Source organism: Amphiura filiformis, chromosome 2 (assembly GCF_039555335.1).
Source record: "Amphiura filiformis chromosome 2, Afil_fr2py, whole genome shotgun sequence".
In the NCBI taxonomy this organism is placed as follows: domain Eukaryota; kingdom Metazoa; phylum Echinodermata; class Ophiuroidea; order Amphilepidida; family Amphiuridae; genus Amphiura; species Amphiura filiformis.
Window position 1 is genome coordinate 49,709,999 of NC_092629.1, and position 26,051 is coordinate 49,736,049.

The window sequence follows — 26,051 nt, forward strand, 5'->3', positions numbered from 1 at the left end:
GGGAGCCTTCTGCCAAAATAGGTATTGTCTCGTCCAATAGCTACAACATTCAACAAAAATATTACTCCATGCACAGAACAGCTATTAATTATTGCTTCCACAACCAACAGAAATATTGTCTAACGGTTCGAACCTGTGTCCTTCCGGGTTCATCGAGATGATCAAATTGAACGAATCTCTCATGACCATGAAAGATGTAACCATGGTAACAGGTATTAATGGTCAGATAGTATATATAGAGTCTGACATCTTACACGACAATAATTATAACTTGCTGACAAACATGGTGACAGGAATTGAACAAGTGCCCTCATGTACAGTCGAATTTTTGTTTCAGATAACATTATTCCATTCAACACAAGTCTTGCGAATACTCAGCTCATTTACAACCTAATTTCGCATGATACTCAGAATAAGGTTATCATTTACAAATTATTTTGTAATTTCGCATGAACTCAGTAAGACTTTCCAAGAATCGATTCAAAAATTCTTGCCATTAGTGCAATACTTAGTTTTATGTCTGTGAATCACAACAAAACCCAGTTAACTTTTCCACGACAAATCCCTACAAGTGACCATGTGCAACTGAAGATCCACTAGGATCCACAACATGCTCACCCATCAAGACACAGTTCTTTAACCCCAATACATTTGTACATTTATTGAATGAACTTTGAAAATCTGGGTACAAAAACTCATTCACTACCACTTGAGGTTAAATTTGGCACTATGATTGTTTAATTGAGGTTATTGAACTTTGCCATTGGGATGAGGCCATTGTAGTCCATAGTGAGACTGGTGGTAGTGTTCCTGGTGTTGAAACAACCGGAGGGTCTTGTGGATGTTGACGGAATCAGAAGGCAGCTGAAGCACGCAAACAACCCTTCAAGGAATCTCATCACTGTGTCCCAAAATAACATCATCTCCACGGCATAGTTCAATAACCTCTATTCAACAGTAACAGCTCAAAAGTTCACCTTAAGTTATGGAATATGAGTTTTAGTATCCAAACCATCCAAAGGTCATTTTATGAATGTACAAGTTAATAGAGATGAAGAACTGCGTCCTGATAGATGGGACTGTTTCAGATCTTAGTGTCTAGACCAAGAAAAAAACTTGCTAAAGTTCTCTCTGTGGGAAATATTGATAGTAGGTGATGATCACGATGATAGTACAGAATAGGCTACATCGCCACGCATTATTGTGTATGATTTAGTTTGCCAATGGGGTGATAATAGACACGGGATTCTGCCCGTTTATTCTTCATCAAGTCTTTGAGGAGAAGACCTCTAGATGACCCTTCAGATGCCATCGTTATTGTGATAGACGATCTCCTGGTATTACTCTGTTCACACATCGTTATGGTAGAAAAATTATATATGATCCATGGAGCAAAAGTGAGCTTGAAAAAATGGTTCAACTTCAAGTTTATGTGCACCAAACACATAATGATGGATTGCATGATACATTATACTAGTAGTACAAAATATAGCGAAGGTTGTATGGCTCGAATATATATACTTGCACTTCAGTCGGAAATGCTGACATTATTAAACGCTAAACCTGTTGAAACGTTGGTATTAACTGTGTCCCAAGTCTTCGAACCATTGTTTGTTCCTCAAAGGATGTAACAAGCCTAAATTCAGACACACTGTAGCAAAATTTTGGACTTCTGTAATTGGAGATTAATTGTGCATTTTATACATGTTATATGTAATGTTTCATATTCACGACTTTCATGTTATCACAATATTATATACCTCAAAATCCTCAAAATCAAACCATTGTCTATTTTAAAGCCTATTTGGCAAAAATAATACTTGAATCCAATAGCCTACCTACATTGACTTACCAGTTTCGAGCCAAGGAATGACTATAAAATGGTTCTATTCCACTGTATTATACCATAGCACCTATTTACTTGAATAGCAACTATATGCTGCATGATCTCACTGATATTGCGTGATATTATACAAAATTCAAACGTCTCTTTTCCCGCCATTTGTAAAATGTGATTTCTTAACTGGAATCAAATAAACGGGTAATCGTCATGATCACTCTCCATAAACATGATAAGACATTGTATCTCATACTTAACAGACATGTGTCTCAAATGCAGTTTCATAGAGTAAAATCCTCAATATTTCCCGCCTTTTTGCGTGCTTTGCCAGACTTATTTTCGTGGGTATATCCATTGCGTCCAATTGCCCAAACTCAATAATCATGATAATCTCAATCGTATATGTTTCCATATTTTTGATAAATATTAACAAACTTTTCCAACACATCATATCAAATATGATATCTTCCAACGCACTACTTTCAGCTGTTGAACAGTACAGATTGAGCAACTATAGCAAATTGTACAACCATAATGATAACTCGGTGTTCATCGAGAAGTGATTCAAAATCTGAGACAAGTCTTACGAAGAATATACCGAAGAATATACCGGAACTCTAACAGTCCAAATATCGCAGCCTATATCCTCAACACGACTTATCATCTCAATCTCAAGTCAAGAACTGTGTATATCTTTCTTAAACATCTCAAAAAATTCTAACTTATATACCCATCATCCCAATTCAACACCCAAGTTTACAATACAACATGGTGAGTTGTAAACATTGGTCGATCCTACTGATATCTCTCTGTATATAAAACCCAGCACGTTGTTATGACTAGTTCGCCCAAATGTTAATATCAGAAATGCTTAAGCAATACATAAGTAAATAAATTTGAAAATGAGATACAAGATACTCCTAAACATAACACTTTTAAAGTTGAGTGTATGTATTCACCAAACAAATCGGCGCAAAAGATGCAGTTGTTAATATTACACTCACTTAGTATAAACCAGCAAATCTCAGTTTTGTAAACATATACTGTATGATTGACTCAGTTCGGGAGGGAGGTTTATTGAATCTTTAAACTATTTATTTTAGGATTTATAATGTTTGATAACAAATGCATGATGAAGTTTATAAACTATTATAAAAGCGCGGGAACACCTCCAATCAACGCAGTTCATTAGTTGCCACGCGCCAAAAACACTTCCAGATTGTTCGTCTGCTTGCTCAAAAGCAGAACGCAAATTTTAACTTTTTGTCGCATTTTACATTCATTTTCGTATGTATTTTGGAAGACACTTTACACCTTCGTCATCTGAACGCTCTACATATACACCATGTTCACGTAAACTTATATGGATGGATGATTTAACAATTTTGGATATATTTTCTGTATTTGTTCAAAAGTAGTCTGCTAAATCTTTATGTGTTATTTTACATATTTCATTGCCTGATATCATACTATTGGATGCAACTTTATGAAACATTTGAAGAAATTGACCATCTTCTTCATCTTCACCTTCTTCTTTCACATAATGGATGAACCATTTTCGATACTTTGCTAATGTTTGTTCAATTCGCGAGGTATTTGATTAGCTTTGCAACATGTGCACGTGGAATTCAAAATAAACCCTGCCGGTCACATACATGTACACCTAACATCCTAAACAGGTAAGTACTTTTAAAACGGGGAGTGTCCACGTGGTCCACGCATTCATGCAATCTACAGGTAGACCACAGAAAGAGCACACAAACACTAGTACGGTCTTTGGAACAGTGTCATCAACTTTTTGTGAAGTCAACTTTTTTGCGCATTTTGTGCTTCAAGGTTACCTATCTACCATCATTTCTATCTTGAATTCTGTGGATAGTTTATGTTCATCGAAAGTTATGATCTCCATTCATGTTGGAGAGTTTCCGAAATGCAATTTACTTTGCTATCTGGATGATTATCTAATCAAAACTATTCTTGAGTGTGAAACCTTAACAATGAATGACCAATGAATCCAATTGACGAAGACTATCTTGTCCAGTGTACTTCTGGTGGGTCATTACCACTGACCTGCGTTTTCAATGAAGTCGTCTACTTCGTTTTAATGTTTCCTAAACGGGTGCTTTGAGTTTGAAACATCTTATTGCATTAATTTAAGGTTATTGTCATATGTTTTAGGGATGACCAGGTATTGACCACATTACCATGATTACTGCTACATGAACGTATTGTATGTTAAGTTGTTTACTGAAATACAGTGTTCTTCAAGGTTCGGTTTGGCCTGGAAAATGTCACTTGCAAGAGAGTTGACATTCCTAGATCACCAATTGTTTTCATCATTAATGCGATGATGTTATTACAACTGTTGAAAACATTGTTAAAAGTTTGGTCATCTTCATTCAATTTGAGGTGCGTTTCTCGATATGAGAAATGCTTACCTTGCCGTGGTCAGTAGCATTAATTTCGCAAATAATATATCTTGTTCAAACATGATGGAAATACAAAATGTATCATGAATATAATTATTTCAACCATTAAATGTCACATGGTCATGATGCGGTTAAAATGCACTTTCAGAATTCTCTGATCGTGACACCGTTCTGATTAGCATGTAGCAGAGTCTTTGATCGTGATACATACTCACTTTAAAATGTCCTTACTTTTTCAGAACTCTTTGATCGTGATATAGTTCGGAGTAATAGCTTTATTTTTTTACATTTTCAGAATCCCCTGACCGTATTAAATAAAGTTCTGGATAGTAACTTAATGCATGTTCTTATTAATAGAGTATTCTTGTACTTCGGTACATAAAATTAATATATACCAATTACAATGTAAAACTGGAAGCACTAGAAGCTTAACAAGCTTATAACACTATACATGCTATACTAAGAAATAAACCAATATTTCTGTAATACCTATAGCCCTAAACCCGTCTGATATTTTCACAAGTTATGCAATCTGTCGTTAAATCAGATTTCCACCTAGTTCACTGAAATTAATGTTCATATTTTGACACCTGAGTTTCAGATAACAATTTCTGAACTTCAAATGACCTTGAGAATTTTTTCTCTACAGTATCATCATGGTTTCTAATACATAGTAATGGATTCTGTAAGCTTACCGTGAGATAGTTCCAAAGTTTGTGTGTCGTGAGTTGGTTGTGGATGACTCGTCATGTACTGGGTATGTTCTACCGATTGTTGCTGCAGATTTTGATCAACTGGTGAGACATTTCCCGCGCTTCCACAATCTGATATCGTCTGCTTCAAATAGCGACCATTTGGGGTAGGTGTCCAGTTCGAGCTCATGTAACCACCAATGGAAGGATCCATAGGGGTCATGTTTGTTGCTGTGTTCATGTACATATTAGGGTGCGATGGGGAGGACGTTACGTTGACATTGGTGGTGTAGTCATTACCCGCAACGGAGCAGCTTGTCATGGTACCCCAGCCGCTTGATACGGAGCATGAGTTCCCCAAATTATGCTGAGGTGAGCCTATCATACTCATGTTCATGTTATTATCGACAACATTACCAGTGTTCATGTTGTTCATTCCGCATGGCATTTGGGATAAAGCTTGCGGGGATGTCGCTGGGTTCTGACCGTACAGATCAAAGTGTGAGCCACCAAGCATTGGCGGGGCACCCATGTTGTTCATCATTGCGTAAGGGGACGTAATGCCTGGCACTTACGGCGAAAGCCCCTAGGACGACGACGGAACGATCCCTCCTCAAACATGAACTCACTCGAGGGGTCGATGGTCCAGTAATGTCCCTTTCCTGGTCGGCCAAGTCCTTTCGGTAACTTTATGAAACATTCGTTCAAAGATAAATTGTGTCGGACTGAATTTTTCCATCCTTGGTACGGGCCACGAAAGAATGGGAACCTCTGCATCAAAATTGGTATATCTCGCTGAGAGTAAGGCGTTTGGTGGGTGAACTTTGGATTGCCATAACGATCAAGGCAATGTAAGAATATGGTGGTTTTTCATGTCGTCTGATACCAGCTCCAGACTTCTTGCTTCCTTTGTCGCCATTTTGTTCCGGTGAATGCTCAAGTTGAGTCTCCCCTACGACTGTTGTAGACCCTAAAGTTATGTCCTTATTATGGAAATTCTGTTGCTGAGGATCTGGCGGGAGGGGTGGTGAAGGTTGCGCCGGTGGATGCGGGGCATGTTGACTGTGATGCACCGGTGGGGTGGGCTGTGTCCCAGCCGTAGCTGCTGCCATCAGCTCCAAATTTGTCATTGCAATATTATACCGCTAAAATAGTCGCTAACTCTCCAAATTCGATGCAAATATTTTTCTATAACTTTGCCACACTTTGCTATAAGCAAGCAATGCAAATTATTTAGTTGTAGAGAAGTTCAGAAGCTCGCGCGTGAGATGTTGTTCAATTTGGGATGATGTGTCCCAACTATGGTCACACAGTAGGAGGTAGATAGTGGTATCCAATATGTCATACACCTATAGGCTACACACGTGGGATGCTGATGTAGGAACTATACATGTAGGATGGATGGAATAGCCGGCCAAGTCAACAAACTGGCAACCCTCCAATATCTTGGTGCCAGAATATCTCTGCTGCTAACCCCTCAACAACTTCTTGATTACTTCAAGTGATAAGCGACAGGGATTTTCTAACTTGCGTTCCTGTCGAATAATTTGCCGTTAGCTTGTTTCCTCGTCTAGTAGCAATTAGGCAATGATGCCAGTGAAAATCCTACTTTTACTTTGGTATTCTGACGTATGCACGGAGATTCACCTACCCCCCACGTTGACGCTGCTTCCCTATGGCAGTTCAATTGATACCTATAAACACCACGAGATAACGGAGCGCAACCAGACATCGGGATCTGCCAGCCACCACAAAGTATCCATCAAGTTTTGTATGCGCATGAGCAGTCACAACGCCGGACTTTTCAACTTGGACTAGCAAGTAATTTGTCAATAGGCTGTTACGTTGTAAAGCTGACAGCAAAATGATTAATGCCGTATGTGTAGCCTTTTATTTTTCAATCCGTGATGGTGGGCTTGCCAGTGGGTCACACTTTTAATGCTAGGAATGTGAAAGCGTGGTCATTTTTTGTTTCAAAACATCTCCATAAACTTTATAATGGTCAAGTATTTTTGGTGGGACAATCCACAGACCTATAGTCCGGCCTGTCAATCAAAAAAGTGATGAGTTACGCGTCATGCTGGTTAGCCACAAGGGTGACATTAACGTTGGTACAAAACAAGTGGGGTGTTAATATTAATGTGTCCCTTAGGTAATATGATCCTAGAAGACGCATGAGTGTAAATCAGTATAGTCCTTAGCAACCCGCAGAGATTCGGTGTGCCAGTTTCACACCTCTTGATGACCCGCGATTTGACACAGAAAATTTATTGGGCAAATTGAAGACCCTGACGGAATGAAAGCTTTTATAGCGCTGTTTGGTGGTTTCTTCTTCTGGGTATCGTGGTCGTGATCTAATCAGAAAATCTGTGATCTAATCTGGGTTTAAAACGGTATAAAAGTCGGTGTAAATATTTTTTGTTTTCGTTGAATGCTCTCTGAAGAATTTTGATCTTCTGATGTAATAACTTGGTATTTTCGGAATTATTTTACCTGTCCCACAAGATTGAATTTATAGCCCTCACCCTAATGCCATTTTACCACACATGTGAATTGAATATGGAAATACTACCACTACATTAGGCTGTAAATGTCTATTTAGCCTAAAATAAAACAGTTACGGTGAGCAATTCGATTAACAATAAAACAGACAGAAGAATATTTTTAAGAAATACCACAATTGGGCCTTTCATTTTGTATAAGGCAATTTCAGCGACCTATAAATTACCAAGATGTGGACAATTCTACAACTGATCATGCTGATTGTAAAAAAAAGAGGTCTGGCCAAGTGCCAAACCGAAAAAGAACCGCTTTTAGTTCTGTAAAAACGTTGAAAATCAGCCTCTTTGTGAAGGAAAAATTCATAAAATGTATGTTTTTTTTCTGTAACAAAAAAAATCAGCCTTTTAAAGGAACTTGAAAATTTACAAAAGGTTCACATTTTAGCCCAGACCCAGCCCCAAAAAGTCATGGCTACGGGCGGGGCCTGGCTGTCCGACGCGACGTATTGCCATGATGATGATTGCCACTTCGCCTCTCTTTAATACTAGTATATCTTGTATTGTCCACCACCCAAATATCTAAATTTGTACAAAACGTTGTAAACTATAAAGAATCTGAGGAAATAGCGTGTTATATTGTTCTCAAATTCCTATTAAATATTAGGGCCTTCCAATAAAACTCTTCTCTGTATCATATTTGTTTCAATATAAATCGCTAAAAAAAGTAAAATCTTCCTCATGCACGATCAGATGTTGCATTTGTTCATTCAGTGCTAATTAGCTCGACAAAATAACAAAATCCATCCAAAAAATAAAGTGAAATCAATTCGACCCTCCAACTAGAGACCACAATGGCCTCATCCCTATGGCATAGTTCAATAACGTCAATTAAACAATCAAGAGTGCTAAAATGACCTCAAGTTGCAGAGTATGAGTTTCTGTACTCAAATTTCCAAAGGTCATTCAATGAATGTACAAATGTATTAGGGTTAAAGAACTGTGCCCTGATAGATGAGCATGTTGTGGATCCTAGTGCCTATAGATTAAAGAAAACTGTTGTCTTAGCAAAGTAGTTTTCACTTTGAAAAACAAAACATTAAAGATGGGTGACCTAGAACTAAAGTTGCAACAACTCATCCTAATCATGCTAATGAGATGGTGGAGAAGGTCGGACCACACCGAGTCAATGTTGTCATTTATGTCTAGGTACTCAACAATACATAGCCCAGATCCTTATACAGGGTGTCCCAAGGAAACCATCATTTACCCGATAATTATATGTATCCATGAATTTCCAATGCTTGTTATAAAAGCCCTATTCAGTGATTTGATTATTGAGAAAATCATCAAAATTCAGTTTTTGCACCTTTGTTAGTATAGCATAACATAGCCTGCAAGTTCTTCTTTATCTTATTAATTCATACACTTTTATCGTCTCTGCATGAAGGGACTGAATCCAACCCCATATGAGCCGAAAGACACGTATTAAAGACAAAATAGGACATTCATGAAAAATTGCAAAGCGCGCAAAATTTTATTGTTATAAGGCCTATACCCCTATTTTGGCCCAAAACATGGTGTTTCTCGGACTATTAAAAAGGAATATGCGCACATTGACTTCGCTCATCTTTCTATTGAGAGTTTTGCTTTCATCTCAACAATAAAAATTCCTTTAAAATGGAATGGGCGCCCAATTGGAGCTTTGATGTGTTGTGCTGAACATAGATAGTGAAGGAATGTGCTGAAACAAACAGCTTGAAAATGTAACCGTTTGTAAAGTTTTGATTGTTACACCCTATAGAAAATGAAATAGTCGAATTTAGGTGTCGATTCAACTTTGAATGTCCAACCGTGTACAATCCTTGAAAATGAACGATCATTTGCCGTCTAACGAGCTTTACTAACATGGTGGTCGCTGTCCATCATATGATAAACTGCTACTTGTTGGAGTTAATTTATAGGGGTGTCCAATTTGACTGATTTCTTGTTATTTACGAATTTGTGATTCTTGCGCTTGGTGGTTGCACAATTCCATATTAAATCATGATATTAAATGCATGTAATCCTTCGCAACCTTTAGAGATTTTCTCGAGGTATTTTCTTGTTTTTTTCTTCTGGCACTATAAAAGCACAAAAGGAACCCTTTTTCGTGTATTTTGACATGCCTGGGAAGTTGTCATCTGTTTTGAACAAAAGAAAAAGAAGAAAACAGTATGAAAAATAAACGATCAAAATTATTTAGCATTATTTATTTATTTATTTATTTATTTATTTATTTATTTATTTATTTATTTATTTATTTATTTATTTATTTATTTATTTATTTATTTATTTATTTATTTATTTTTTTTTTTAATTTATTTATTTATTTATTTATTTATTTATTTATTTAGGCCAAGTAAAAATAAAAATATGTTTCTCGTCCGGGTTTTTGAAAATTAGGAGGATGAGGGGCTTTTTATTTTCTATTTTATTGGAAAACGACACTAAATACCTGTATTTGGCACCATATTTTGGGTATTCGACATACAGATTAATATCTGAGAAAAAAGAGGAGGCCCTTTTTATTTTATTGTATTGAGAGGTAGGCCCCTCTGATCACAAAACTCTTCTTAAATGATGTATTATGCATTTACAAAGCTGTAAAATAAGTATCTACTTCTGAAACATCTTTTTCAACAAGTTATAACGGCCTTATTTATTTATTTATTTATTTATTTTTATTTTATTTTATTTTTTAAATATTTTTTATTATTATTTTTTTATTTATATTTTTATTTATTAATCGAAATAAATAAGTTAGTTAACCAGTTAGTCAGTCGGTCAGTCAGTTAATTTATTTGTTTGTTAAAGGATCTTCCCGTACGTATAGGCCCTATGCCCTATTCAATAGCTAATTAATTGAATTTTGTTATTCATTTATTAACGTTTTCTCTCCCATTCAGTTATTAATTATAATAATTTTGATATTAAAGCGTAGCCACTAGCCAGGCTTTTATTGTGAGGGGGGGCAAAGATAATTTTTCGTCCCCATTTGTCAAACTATTGTCCCAATTATCTTCGCACTATTGATTAGACCTAAATAGTTGTTTTATTTAAAATTATATTGTACTTCGTATCATACAAAATTAGCTTTTAGACGTTTATGTCCGAATCTTCGTCAGAATATTATCATGATTATGTGGGCTGCAATTGATTTATCACGAAAAGATCCAAGTAATTAGAAATTAATCCTGCCAGCTCAAACCAGTATAGCGTAAATAAATGTTAATGTTAATGACCGTCAGTACAGTGCAGGGAATAACCGATAAGAACTCCGGTAAGAAAGCATGTTACTGCAATTGTGTAAGCAGTCCGGAATATGCAAATTAGGCTATGATAATGAAGTTCAAGTATTGCCACTGTTGCCTAATTTCCGATCAAAATTAGGCCTTGCCTTGATCACGGGTCTTTGCTGATCATGGTGATATTTAGAAGCAGGAGGGGTTTGATTTTGGATTATAGGCATGTACTGTCAGTTGCAGTAGCGTATAGCCAGGCTTTTGAGTGCATTGTAATGTGAGGGGGCAAAAAGCCAAATTTTCATCCCCATTTGTCATGTTTGTCGAATTGTTGTCCGGCAGGTTCGTTTTCATGGTTTTGCATACCTGCATACTGTATATTTTTAGAGTTTCTAATAGTGGCGAGTTAGCATGAAATGTTGTAGAGTTACACAGCTGACGACATAGCCTATTTGTGCTTGTAGAGTGTGGTGGAGTTGAATGTGGATTGTTGAAGAGGGGGTATGTGCCGGGGTGGTATTTTTTTGTGAACCCAGGTTTCTTGGAGGTAACCATAATGACTGGGACTATAGTTTGTCACCTTTAAGGACACTTTATTCTTTACCGTCCCCATTTATTCCAGAAAATCGTTCCCCCCGGATACGCCCCGGTGCAGCTGTGATTCCGAATACTGAATTTGATGAAAAATAGGCCCCAATATCAGTGAATATCTTTGTTCACGAATACGGCAAATTTGCCCCATTCTGAAAAATTGCAAATTTCGCCAATGAACAATGGAGAATCTGCGCGTTGTCTAGATGGAGACATTTTGAAAAATTACGCCATCTCTGAACCAGGTTTTAATAAAAATTCCTTTAAAAGGAATAGGGTGGGCAAATGAAAAATTGTCAAGAGAAATGAAAGAATGAGTAAGTCAAGTTCACAATTAAAAACAGGGAAAATATGACACAACATCGGTTTCAAAAATGTAAATTGCACCCAAAGATAAGCCCAAAAATGCACCCAAAGCCCATTATATAGGACCTATACCTTTCCACTACACTGTAAAAAATATTTTACTCAACACTGAGTAAAGGTCACAGCTCAACAGTTGAGTAAAAAATTACTCAACATTGAGTAATTATTTACTCATTTGTTGAGTTGTGACCTATATGAGCTCAATGCTGAGTAATGTTTTTTACAGTGTAAGCACCCCCCGGTTAGAAGTCGTTCTTTTCTTTTTTTTTCGTTTGATACACTATAAATAATTACGACGGGAAAACCCCATGGCTAATTACAAGTTCCTCTGAACAAGTTCATTGTTAATTTAACCATTGGTCAATTTCCGACTTGAAGGTCTATAGCCATATACCATGTAGACCATGTATAGACAGCTCTTGAAACAGCTTGACCCAAAATTGTTTATATGTTACTATGGCAACTAGTCAGAAATCCAGAACAGTCCATATATGAACCTAATCATTATTTTGTTCACCACTTGAATACTTGATTTTATAGCTTCAATTGCTTGCTTCCGTGATTTTAATACTTGTTTTGTTTTTATTGATCCATCGAACTATTAATTAAATTGGTGGATTATTTGTTGGATTGCTTGCTTGATTGATTGCTTGATTGCTTGTGATTAATAGCAAGTACATATTCGATATTTTACGCGGCGAACCAGAATTTGGTAAGGCTACATTACAACATAAAAGTATTTCAACATCATCACCGAAATAATGATCATATTTGCACAGAAAATGATTGCACACATCATGTATCAAATTCAATATCATCTCAGAAACTTGGTAGCGAAAATCAACTCCCAAAGGTATAGCCCTAGGGGTCAAGGGTTATGTGAAGTGGGAGCCAGGAAAATGATGCTTGTATTGTTCTAAGTAATCGAGATTGACATTAATGTTGCCAAGAGTCTCACGTCAAAACTTGAAACCACCCACCAATGTCGTCTCGTGTTACAGATTCCATGCTTACTGTCGCTCTGATCGCGAAGCCGCTAAACTGACGTCTAGTCTTTTTATCCAGTCGCAAAAAGCCAAAAAAGCGTCTCGTAAATATCAACATGATCAAGAAAATAAACTTGAAGGTCAAGATGGATGACTAATATTATCATGATCATGTTTATTATGTTTGAATTTCTCGGAAAAATCAAAGATTTAACTATTGATTCCTAGAAATGTGGAAATGACGAATAAACTTTGATAATGATCATGATGAATCAGTGAAATTACTATACACCCAGCAGGCTGGTAACACGCAGTTAAACAATAGAACAACAAATATAGCAAAGTGTTTCTGAATACGCAGTGGTGGTAAAACTGATATGATATGACTTTTATTTAAAAGAATACGCTACATACAGTAGTCACCAGTTGTTTAAAAAAAATATTTGTTCACTTGCCCTTTTTTTAATGCCATGCACATCCCTTTTTGCCGGAGTTTTTGAGCCTTCTGATAGGCGCAAAATGAATTTAGCTCAATTGTGTGCAAATAGAGCCTGAAGAGAGGGCATATTTTAAGAACTGAAACAGGGTAGAGGCTACAGAAGCCATATTACCGGGGGGGGCATGGATGTCCACTTTTCGGAATGGCATGGAGTGAGATTGTAAGTCTGATTGTAGAAGGGTGTAACCGGGCGGGACTGTGAGAGTTGACAGCCCGGGGAGGCAATCCAATACCCCCCTTATCATGCTTATATATATTAGTAGTAGTATTGGTAGTAAAGTGAAATGCAAGTACGGTCGCAACTTTCAACATGCGTGTCTATCGGGGCAAAATTTGGCGAAAAATATGGGTCTTTCGGCGGCAAATTCTACAAAGGGGTCAGTTTTTCGCGGGCAGATGCCGAAAATGGGGCGAGGAAGATCCTAAAAATGAGTTCTTTTGGAGCAGATTCTAAAAATTGGGTCTTTTGGTTGCAGATATTGTAAAAGTATGAATTTGTCCCAAAAAGGGTATTGGGAGCACAAAAATTGAAGGAATCCGAGGGAGGAAACAAGATCAAATGGGTCTCTGTGTGGGAAATGGGGTATTTGGAGGGGGGAAAAAATGGGGTCTTGGGGAACGGTGCGTCCTGGGGGAAAATATATGGGGTCTTTTAGGGCAAAGGGGTAAAAACGGGGGGGGTGCTAAGGAGTGTAGAGACCCTGGGCATAGCACCCGAGAGTGACGGTGACCCCGGGCCTTCATGAGGCTGGGTGGACAGGGGTATGCATACATGATGGGTGTATACGCTGAGACATCACCACACAGATCTTCTTACATCAACCTCGCTATTATTATTAACCATCGATTTATGTCGACCCCTGGTTTGGAACCCGTGAATGGATGGGAGGGGAGAGGAATTCGTTGCCCAAAACTCATCAATTGTTGATGGGATGAAGTTTGAATATTTTGTAAGCTTTGCAACAAATATTTTAAAAACTAGAGCTGTCAAATACAGCCTCCATGTGGGTATAAACCCGGGTATAAACCGTACAATACTATCTATCATCCAAAATACAGGTGTTCCCTCTAATGTCGCATTGCCGAAAATTGGTCCAGCAAGTTGATAAATTAGCCCAGAAGAACTGGAGAAAAAATAAAGAATATTGTGTAACTAGTCATTGTGCCAACTTTTGTTCAAAATGGCCAAATTGTGGAAAATTTGGATAAAAATGTATTGGAGCTGCGTCAGCACTTGGTATTATGAGGACGCGTGGTGAGGGTTAGCATAAGCCAAAGGGCTCTATCCACCACCTTTCCCTATACATTCTTAGCCAAAAGCCAGGTATGTCAAACATGTAGTAATGGCTCCTATTTGAGTTGAATTTCATCCCAAATTTGCCCCTAAAGAAAATATTCCGTCGACGAGTGGCGCGGGGACGTCGTATGGACGAAAGAACGAACCTCGTATAGCCAGGATCCACGTCGCAGTTACATGCATGCTTTACTAAAAACCTCACGGGGAAATGCCCGTGAAAACTTGACACGATAGCCCCGTGAGCTGATAATTGAGCCGCATGTCCAGGGACTCGAATCTTGCTGATCGACATAACTGTTGACACGTACAAAAAGATAGAGCATGATGTGGGAAAACCCAGTGGTGAAATGATGATGAGGATGATGATGAGGGGAGCCGGGAGGAGAGGGCATGAAAGGGGAGCATCGTTTGGCGAGACGCAAGCTGATGAAACTGGGCTGCACACACCCGGGGATCAGGCAAGAGAAGACATGTTCATCATGGTTGTTGTCCATCTTCTCTTTATAATGTCAGATTTTACACGTTTATAAGAAATAAATATTAAAATAAGATTTTGAAAAAGAAATGAGAAGCTCTATATAATAGTATAAAATTATAAATTTAAATGAATATAAATATATTTCTAAAGAGACGAACAAACAATCACTCTAATAGTAATACATGACGTGTTCGTTCGGTGGGATCTGGAATGTAGGCCTATAGGCTTTGAAAAAAAAAAAGCACTATGAATGCTATTATATAATCCGATGAAATGACAAGATAACTCATCAATTTACAATTAAAAATACAAATAATCAAATATTTGAATTGAGAGCAAAATTTAAAGCGCATAACTTTTCTCTTTCCATCACATTAGAAGATAAGAGAATGTTTAATATGGCATGCCGAAAAATGCGACACGATTTTCAGTAGCATGAGTAGGACGAGTTGAGTTGTTCCGAACACCAGCAATAAAGAGTGTTTGCACACGGGGTTGTTCCGAACACCAGCAATAAAGAGTGCTCGTACCCGGGGTTGTTCCGAACACCAGCAATTAAGAGTGCTCACACCAGGGCTTGGCCCGAACACCAGCAATAAAGAGTGCTCGCACCAGGGGTTGTTCCGAACACCAGCAATAAAGAGTGCTCGCACCCGGGGTTGTTCCGAACACCAGCAATAAAGAGTGCTCACACCCGGGGTTGTTCCGAACACCAGCAATAAAGAGTGCTCGCATCCGGGGTTGTTCCGAACACCAGCAATAAAGAGTGCTCACATCCGGGGTTGTTCCGAACACCAGCAATAAAGAGTGCTCGCACACGGGGTTGTTCCGAACACCAGCAATAAAGAGTGCTCGTACCCGGGGTTGTTCCGAACACCAGCAATTAAGAGTGCTCACACCAGGGCTTGGTCCGAACACCAGCAATAAAGAGTGCTCGCACCCGGGGCTGTTCCGAACACCAGCAATAAAGAGTGCTCGCACCCGGGGTTGTTCCGAACACCAGCAATAAAGAGTGCTCACACCCGGGGTTGTTCCGAACACCAGCAATAAAGAGTGCTCGCATCCGGGGTTGTTCCGAACACCAGCAATAAAGAGTGCTCGCACCCGGGGTTGTTCCGAACACCAGCAATAAAGAGTGCTCACACCAGGGCTTGGTCCGAACACCAGCAATAAAGAGTGCTCGCACCCGGGGTTGTTCCGAACACCAGCAATAAAGAGTGCTCGCACCCGGGGTTGTTCGAACACCAGCAATAAAGAGTGCTCACACCAGGGCTTGGTCCGAACACCAGCAATAAAGAGTGTTCGCACCCGGGGTTGTTCCGAACACCAGCAATAAAGAGTGCTCGCACCCAGGTTTGTTCTGAATACCAGCAATAAAGAGTGCTCGCACCCGGGGTTGTTCCGAATACCAGCAATAAAGAGTGCTCACACCAGGGCTTGGTCCGAACACCAGCAATAATGAGTGCTCGCACCCCGGGTTGTTCCGAACACCAGCAATAAAGAGTGCCTGCACCGGGGTTGTTCCGAAAACCAGCAATAAAGAGTGCTCGCACCCGGGGTGTTCCGAACACCAGCAATAAAGAGTACTCACACCAGGGCTTGTTCCGAACACCAGCAATAAAGAGTGCTCGCACCCGGGGTTGTTCCGAACACCATCAATAAAGAGTGCTCGCATCCGGGGTTGTTCCGAACACCAGCAATAAAGAGTGCTCACACCAGGGCTTGTTCCGAACACCAGCAATAAAGAGTGCTCGCACCCGGGGTTGTTCCGAACACCAGCAATAAAGAGTGCTCGCATCCGGGGTTGTTCCGAACACCATCAATAAAGAGTGCTCGCACCCGGGGTTGTTCCGAACACCAGCAATAAAGAGTGCTCACACCAGGGATTGGCCCGAACACCAGCAATAAAGAGTGCCTGCACCAGGGGTTGTTCCGAAAACCAGCAATAAAGAGTGCTCGCACCCGGGGTTGTTCCGAACACCAGCAATAAAGAGTGCTCGCACATGGGGTTGTTCCGAACACCAGCAATAAAGAGTGCTCGCACACGGGGTTGTTCCGAACACCAGTAATAAAGAGTGCTCGCACCAGGGCTTGTTCCGAACACCAGCAATAAAGAGTGCCCACACCAGGGCTTGGTCCGAACACCAGCAATAAAGAGTGCTCGCACCAGGGCTTGTTCCGAAAACCAGCAATAAAGAGTGCTCGCACCCAGGGTTGTTCCGAACACCAGCAATAAAGAGTGCTCGCACATGGGGTTGTTCCGAACACCAGCAATAAAGAGTGCTCGCACACGGGGTTGTTCCGAACACCAGTAATAAAGAGTGCTCGCACCAGGGCTTGTTCCGAACACCAGCAATAAAGAGTGCCCACACCAGGGCTTGGTCCGAACACCAGCAATAAAGAGTGCTCGCACCAGGGCTTGTTCCGAACACCAGCAATAAAGAGTGCTCGCACCCAGGGTTGTTCCGAACACCAGCAATAAAGAGTGCTCGCATCCGGGGTTGTTCCGAACACCAGCAATAAAGAGTGCTCGCACACGGGGTTGTTCCGAACACCAGCAATAAAGAGTGCTCGCACCCGGGGTTGTTTCGAACACCAGCTATAAAGAGTGCTCGCACACGGGGTTGTTCCGAACACCAGCAATAAAGAGTGCTCGCATCCGGGGTTGTTCCGAACACCAGCAATAAAGAGTGCTCGCACCCGGGGTTGTTCCGAACACCAGCAATAAAGAGTGCTCGCACCCGGGGTTGTTCCGAACACCAGCAACAAAGAGTGCTCGCAGCATGTATACATGTAAAATAAAGTAGGATTTACCTTGAATTTGTCTTTGGTGGAAATTATGTGGCAGTGAGTGTTTTACATTAAAAAGCAAGTACTTCGCATTATACTTTTTGAATTTGGGGAATAATATAAAAAAACTTTTCCCGACCGACACAACTTCTGAAAGTGATCTAATATAGCCTATTAAGCAAACAAATTATTTTTTTGGCCTAATATTATATTATGCTCAGAGATTTTTTGTTGTTGTTTTGTTTTCGGTTCTGCATAAATGCTTTGATTTCTTTTCGTTTTTCATCAAGATTCGATCGGAGAGGTCCGATGGACCGTGACTGAAGAATGTGTAAAAACATATTTTGTGCTGTTGAGAACTTTTGGTTTTCGCCAGCCCATAGGGCTGGTACCTAATTCTGAGATGGGATTTGTGTACACTAAAGATTAGCTAAGATTATAGCCTTCTTCTATTGGTAATTTTTTTTTTTACTTCTTGTGGTGGAAATGTATTTGATGTCTGCTAATTCGATTTGCAAGGAAAAGACGGTATGTTTTGCCGTTTCAACGAACGAAAACGATTGAGTATTGCCAAAGTTATGTTTGAATTAATTATGACTTAAAAAGTTATCATAGGTTAGGCCTACACATATAAACATAAACTTGTTCAGCAATCAGCATATCAAAAATATGACATGGTCAACAATTAGTAATTAGCGGGGAATGATCGCTGGAACAAGGTCATATCAGTGGACTACTGCGCATAGCATGATGTTTGGTTGCCTGTGAGTGCATAATTGATGTTGATAACAGATCTAATAATGTTGTAGAATCAAAATCTTCATTATATGGACCACATTGAAGTCAAAGTAATTATCTATCCTATCCTGTATCGTTTTATGGATAAAATTGACTCAAAATGTTATTGATGATATTATTGCTATCTTTAACATTAGTTTTGTCTTTTCAACGGGAAAAATCCGATGGAAAATAAAGTTTTTAGGGGTTAGCTATAATATTGAACAATATATCCCATATTTTGGCATGCACTTATAGAAAATAAATAAATTATTGTCTTACTTTATAAATTATAAATACTGTAAAATGACACATAACTAAAGTGAGGCCACTTTCTATCTTTTTTATTTGATTCATAAAATGACATTCAACAAAATGATTGAAGACTGAGAAAACAAACAATGCAGACTATTTACAGAATGGAGTAGGTAAGATGCCATGTCCATAGCTTTGCAGGAGTTTCGGACTAACAATCAACACATTCAAAAAATACAGTTTAAAAGTGAAGATTGTAGTGAATGATCAGTCCTTTTATCATGTGCTTGCCACTATCTACTTTATAGTAAACTATACATTGCGAAATAATATAAAATCATTTTAAAATAAAATGTGCATATAAGTTGAGTTTACATAGCGAATTAACTAACAACTGCAGTGTATTTCTTGATTTTAATAATAAGCATGGGTAAAAAGCAGTAAAGACAAAAATACAGAACAATTTGGAGCAATGAATTAAGAGTTGACAGGAGTTATAGGAGTTAATGCTTTTTGCTGTTTCAGTGTGCATGTTCTCAGCATTGATGGTTTGGTGAACTGTCATGTAACATGGATGTAAGCGTGATCCTAAAAATGCCTTTCACGGTGACCCAAACTATTTACAAGACCTCTTCTGCATTGAGGCTGGCCTTCCCTTTTAAAGGGAATTTTTATCATATACCATGTAGGCCTATATTGAGCAGCAAAGTTTTAAAAACATGATCAACACAAAAATGGAGTTGCCCTCATTGAGGGCAACTCATGCATGATGCTCAAGATTTATAAATTCAAAAATTTAACAATTGAAACGGTCCCATGTATTATACCATCCAGCGAACCCACAATCCCGGGCAAAATTGTTGGAACACTTTGACATGGGTAACATGCAGTTGTTTTTGGTCATGCACTCCTAAACATCCAACATTGATTGGTGGGGCAAGGGGTTGTATTAAAAGTAGGAAAGGGTTCAGACTTCACACCAAAGAAAGTGAAATTTGAGTTTATTCTCCGGGGCCCTGGCCTTGAAGAGATACCACGTTTGATGACACGCTAAGCGCATCAGTGCCAAACAGGGATTTCTGCTCATGGACTTGAACTTGAGCTTGAGTAAACATTAAATTGAGGGGAAAATAATGCGAGAACTGACATATGGATGTGAGTTGTGTCCATAGTTGAAGGAAGATGTAGGTATACACACTCTAAGAAATAAAGGGTTTAAAAAGGTTCTAAAGTTGTCCTCTCAGGAGAATCCTTGGAGGTTCTCAACAAAATATTCAGAAAATATCTGAAAATTTCGTCGCAAACATGGCAAAGGAGTATGTTTGAGTAGATACACAAAAAAAGTTTCTTCACAAAATTTCAGTTGATGATTCCGATTTTCCGTTTTCGAGTTACGCATGATTAGTCTATTATGTATATTGCTTTGCTCCATTGTTAAAATAAATACATATTTGACGATATTTTTGCTGAGCGTGTGAATCTGTAAGAATTGTTTGCAAAACATTTTTGTGTAGTCCGATCGGAGATTTCCGATGGTATTAAAATCGCAACTTTTTGTTGTTGAGAAGTTTGAGGATTATAATATTAACGACGACGACGACGATGATAATGATGATGATGATGATGATGATGATGACAATAAAAGTAAATAAATAAATAAATAAATAAATAAATAAATAAATAAATAAATAAATAAATAAATAAATAAGTGTAAATAAGTTTAAATAAAAATAAAATAAATAAATAAATTTAAATAAATAAATAAATTTAAATAAATAAATAAATAAATTGATTAATTTGTTTATATTTATTTATTGATTGATTGATAAATAATTAAATAAATAAATAAATATAATAATTAATTAATAATATATTCATTCATTCATTCATTCATTCAGTATAGTATTTATTATTATAATTCTAGCAATTCTTTATATTCAATCCAACAAAGTATCATGAAACGAACACGATTTATCATCAACATGTGAGGATTAATTAGACTCCAATTGTCATTTTTTTGCCAAGTGTTAGGCGCCAAGTTTGGTTAAAGTTGAAACTATTAATATATTTCTGACATTAAATGGGTCATATTGGTCATTGGTCGCACACCATAATCTGGTTGCAAAAAATAGGCCGGAGCAAAGCACTTCCGACTCTAAGCAATTCATTCATTGGTAAAATAAAGCAAAACAAAACATTGTTGGAAGGGTTCCATGTTTTGTTTTGAATAATTTGATGACCAATTAATTTAGAATTGTAACGTTTGGTATCAAGTATTTACTATTTACAGGTGCAACAATTTGGTTAAAAGTAATATAAATTTTATGATCGCAAACCGTAGGTTACATCATCATTTTAATGATTTAACCGAACCACTACCACTAGAAACACGCTAAAAACTAGGCCGGGCGATATTGACAGACTTCCGATTCCACTTCGTGAGTATAGAAATCCAGTCTCTGATTAGGCCTATATAAAACTGATTACATGTGACCCGATCCCACAAACCTTGTACAGCTGTAAATGGGATATTCCAGAAATGCCCTGTAGAGGAGTTCAGATTTCCGGACTTTTTATCCAGTCGTGATTGTTGGAAATCCACTTTTAAAATGTCCAAAGGCGAAAAAATCCAACAGAAAAATAGTTCAAAATCGGGAATCCTCAATTTGACAGCTCATTTGGGACAATTCCACGATTTTTCATTCATATAATGTTTAATTGCATTTCCAAGCTTTTTCCAGTAACATTGCATGGCAACTGGAATTCTAGTGCGTTTTCAGAAAGCAAATTTAGAAATCCAGACATTTCCTTTATTGAAAAGTTACTCCTCTGCCGTATTTTCTGAGAATAGCCCAATATGGCATTTAATTATTTCAAATACGTCACAGTCATCGGGTAATTACTGATTAAAATTCCGACTTCTCTATAAATACTTTTAATGATGAGCATATCCAAAAATGAAATTTTAGATAGGCCTACATGTTTTTGACTGGCCCTGCTAAACTCAGTGACCGTTCCCCGCTCCCCAAGAAATAAGGGGGGTTTGAACGGTTCTCGGAGAATATCGTGTTTAAAAAGGCCTATAGTAGGGCTAGTATTTGACTAATATTAATGCTATGTACAGGATACCATTTCTCAAAAGTAGGTCTGCCACCATGTACCCGGGTGTGTGAGAACGGACCACATAATACCAGTAGACCACTTAGGTCTCGACTGGCGACTTGTGACTAACATGTCGTCAACACCAGAACTAGGACAATGACATGATTGCGGTCGTTGGTCGTGTGACAGATTGCAACTTTAGGTCTATGACAAAAATTTCCCTACAATATTAAATATTTTATGATGATGATAATAATGTCAGAAAGTAATGCCAATATTATGTGGTTTTACAACATGATAAATTATTGTTTTATTCAGGAATTTATACATCAATCTCCAGTAATGGTAATATTTTCTTAGATTTTTTAAACGTGCCTTTTAAATTCAATATACCGTTGAAAATATTGTGTTCCTATTTTCTGAAAATGTTAAAAGTGTTATTATTCGAAAAGTTGTGACGAATACAACGTACAGAAAAGAGTAGACTATATTTGCACCTTTTATACAATTTTCTCCTCTCTCAAATATCAAATAAACAAAGATTCAAGGTTCACTTTCGTCTCCATCTCCATCTCCATCTTCATCTTCATCTTCACCTCCATCTTTATCTTCGTCTTCGTCTTCATTTCCATCTTCACCTCCATCTTCATCTCCATTTTTATCTCCATCTCCATCTTCATCTTCATCTTCATCTCCATCTCCATCTTCACATTCACCTTCACCTTCAACTTCATTTCCATCTTAACCTTCATCTTCATTTTATCTCCATCTCCATCTCCATCTTCATCTCCATCTCCATCTCCATCTTCATCTTCATCTTCGTCTTCATCTCCATCTCCATCTTCATCTTCATTTCCATCTTCATCTTCACCTTCACCTTCATCTTCACCTTCATCTTCATCTCCATCTTCATCTTCATCTTCACCTTCACCTTCGTCTCCATTTTCATCTCCATCTCCATCTTCACCTTCGTCGTCTCTATCTCCATTTTCATCTTCGTCTATATCTTCACCTCCATCTCGATATTCATCTTCATCTTCGTCTTCATCTCCATCTTCACCTTCGTCTCCATCTCAATCTCCATCTCAATCTTTACCTTCGTCTTCGTCTCCATCTTCATCTTCGTCTACGTCTATATCTTCACCTTCATCTTATCCTCATTATCCATATTCATAATAATCTTCAAATTCGTCTACGTCTACATCTCCAACTCCATCTCCATCTTCACCTTCGTCTCCATCTCAATCTCCATCTTAATCTTTACCTTCGTCTTCATCGTCGTCATCTTCATCTTCATCGTCATCTTCATCTTCGTCATCGTCATCGTCATCTTCATCTTCATCTTCTCCTTCATCTTCATCTTCATCTTCATCATCATCGACATCTTCATCTTCATCTGCATCTGCATCTTCATCTTCATCTTCATCTTCACCATCATCTTCATCTTCATCATCTTCATCTTCATCTTCTCCTTCATCTTCATCTTCATCTTCATCATCATCGACATCTTCATCATCATCTTCATCTTCATCTTCATCTTCATCTTCATCTTCAACTTCATTATGCAGCTTCAACTTCATCTTCATCTTCATCGTCATCGTCATCTTCATCTTCATCTTCATCTTCATTATGCAGCTTCAACTTCATCTTCAACTTCATCTTCATCTTCATCGTCATCGTCATCGTCATCTTCATCTTCATCTTCTTCGTCATCTTCATCTTCATCGTCATCTTCAACTTCATCGTCATCTTCATCTTCTCCTTCATCTTCATCGTCATCTTCTCCTTCATCTTCATTATGCAGCTTTAACTTCATCTTCATCTTCATCTCCATCTCCATCTTCATCCCCATCTTCATCTCCATCTTCATCTCCATCTCCATCTTCATCTTCATCTTCATCTCCATCTCCATCTTCATCTTCATCTTCATCTTCATCTTGAACTTCATCTTCATCTCCATCTCCATCTCCATCACCATCTTCATCTCCATCTTTATCTCCATCTTCGTCTTCATATCCATCTCCATCTTCATCCCCATCTCCACCTCCATCTTCATCTTCATCTTATCTTCATTATCCATCTTCATAATAATCTTTAAATTCGTCTACGTCTACATCTCCAACTTCATCTTCTCCTTCATCTTCATTATCCAGCTTCAAATCAGTCTCCATCTCCATCTCCATCTTCATCTTCATCTTCATCTCCATCTCCATCTCCAACTTCATCTCCATCTCCATCTCCATCTCCATCTCCAACTTCATCTCCATCTCCATCTCCATCTCCATCTTCATCATCTTCATCTTTATCATTCATCTTCATATTCATCGTCATCTTTCTTCAATACTTCATCTTTATCTTCAACTTCATTTGGAGTACCTTTAGAATACCCTACCACATCGACGGTGCCGCGAAGCTGCACCTTTTTTCGTAAAACTACATCGACATCGGCGCGAATTACTTATTAATGGGATAGATTTAAATTAAGTTAGAAGTATATGAGTCAGGTTTTTAATAAAGTATGTCGGCGTTTGACTAAAAGGTAATAAGTGTTAGTACGATTAAATTATTGTGGTTACTTCTAGATAGTAGTAATGTCATTTGAATGAAATAACTATATTGCATTATATAACGGCTTAGAAGTATTAATTATGCGTAATAGATTTTAATGTACTCAAGTAATAATGATGACCGCATCAAAAAATGATGTTAATAAGCATGATATAATTATAATTAGTGTGACGTATAAGAGGCCGATTGTAATTGGTTATGAATGATTATATAATTCTAATTATTATGGTGGATTAGAGGGCGATGGTAGTTAATTAATAATTATGACATAATAATAATGAGTGTGAGGGATAAGAGGGTTGTTGTAAGAAATTAACAATGATTGTTAATAGTGATTAAAGTTATATTGATAAGAGGAATGTTAATTGTTAATGGAGTAAATACGTTAAGTATCATATATTGAATAATGATGTGATGGTGAATGAAGTTATCGTTGTTGCTGTGCTACAGCGACGCCGCGAAGGTATCGCTGTTGCCGTGCTACAGCGACGGCGCGAAGCTAGACCTTTTATGAGGGGCCTACACCGACGGCGGTAAGGTAGACCTATTTCCGTAAGGCTACACCAACGGTGCAAAGGTGCACCTTATGTAGGCCTAATTGTTAAAGTTGTCATATTAGCAAATGAGTGTGGTGGAGGAAGGTGTCGTTGTTGCCGTGCTACAGCGACGGCGCAAAGCTAGACCTTTTTACAGGACTACACCGACGGCGCGAAGGTATCGCTGTTGCCGTGCTACAGCGACGGCGCGAAGCTATACCTTTTCAATGGGCTACACCGACGGCGCGAAGGTGTCATTGTTGCCGACACAAAGCTAGCCTTTTGAGGGGCTAAATTGAGGGCGCGAAGGTATACCTATTTCCGTATGCTAACACCGACGGCACTGAGGTATACCTTATTTGGTCATGTCACCAAATGAATGTAGGGGAGGTAGGTATCGCTGTTGCCGTGCTACAGCGACGGCGCGAAGCTATACCTTTTTACGGGGCAACACCGACGGCGCGAAGGTATCGCTGTTGCCATGCTACAGCGACGCCGCGAAGCTATACCTTTTTACTGGGCTATACCGACGGCGGGAAGGTATCGCTGTTGCCGTGCTACAGCGACGGCGCGAAGCTATGTCTTTTTACTGGGCTACACCGACGGCGTGAAGGTGTCGTTGTTGCCATGCTACAGCGACGGCGCGAAGCTAGACATTTTTGAGGGGCTAAACCGACGGCGCGAAAGTATACCTATTTCTGTATGGTAACACCGACGGCACTGAGGTATACCTTATTTGGTCATGTCACCAAATTAATGTAGGGGAGGAAGGTATCGCTGTTGCCGTGCTACAGCGACGGCGCGAAGCTATACCTTTTACTGGGCTACACCGACGGCGCGAAGGTATCGCTGTTGCCGTGCTACAGCGACGGCCCGAAGCTATACCTTTTTACTGGGCTACACCGACGGCGCGAAGCTATCGTTGTTGCTGTGCTACAGCGACGGCGCAAAGCTAGACTTTTTGCGTATTTTGTAATGACTTGATCAAATAAATGTAATGAAGAGGAGGAAGGTATCGCTGTTGCCGTGCTACAGCGACGCCGCTAACCTATACCTTGCCATT

The 26,051-nt window shown here is 38.7% G+C and overlaps 1 protein-coding gene across 1 annotated transcript in view; it reads right to left on the reverse strand.

Moving 5' to 3' along the window:
• The window catches only part of LOC140136183 (forkhead box protein F1-like), a 30,540-nt gene extending 24,241 nt beyond the window's left edge, over nucleotides 1–6,299 (reverse strand). Inside the window, 3 exon segments of the mRNA XM_072157895.1 lie at nucleotides 4,965–5,516; nucleotides 5,519–5,740; nucleotides 5,743–6,299. Of these exon segments, the coding sequence (XP_072013996.1) occupies nucleotides 4,965–5,516; nucleotides 5,519–5,740; nucleotides 5,743–6,091 (1,123 nt within the window). The 5' untranslated portion in view covers nucleotides 6,092–6,299.
• Between the last annotated feature and the right edge of the window lie 19,752 nt (nucleotides 6,300–26,051).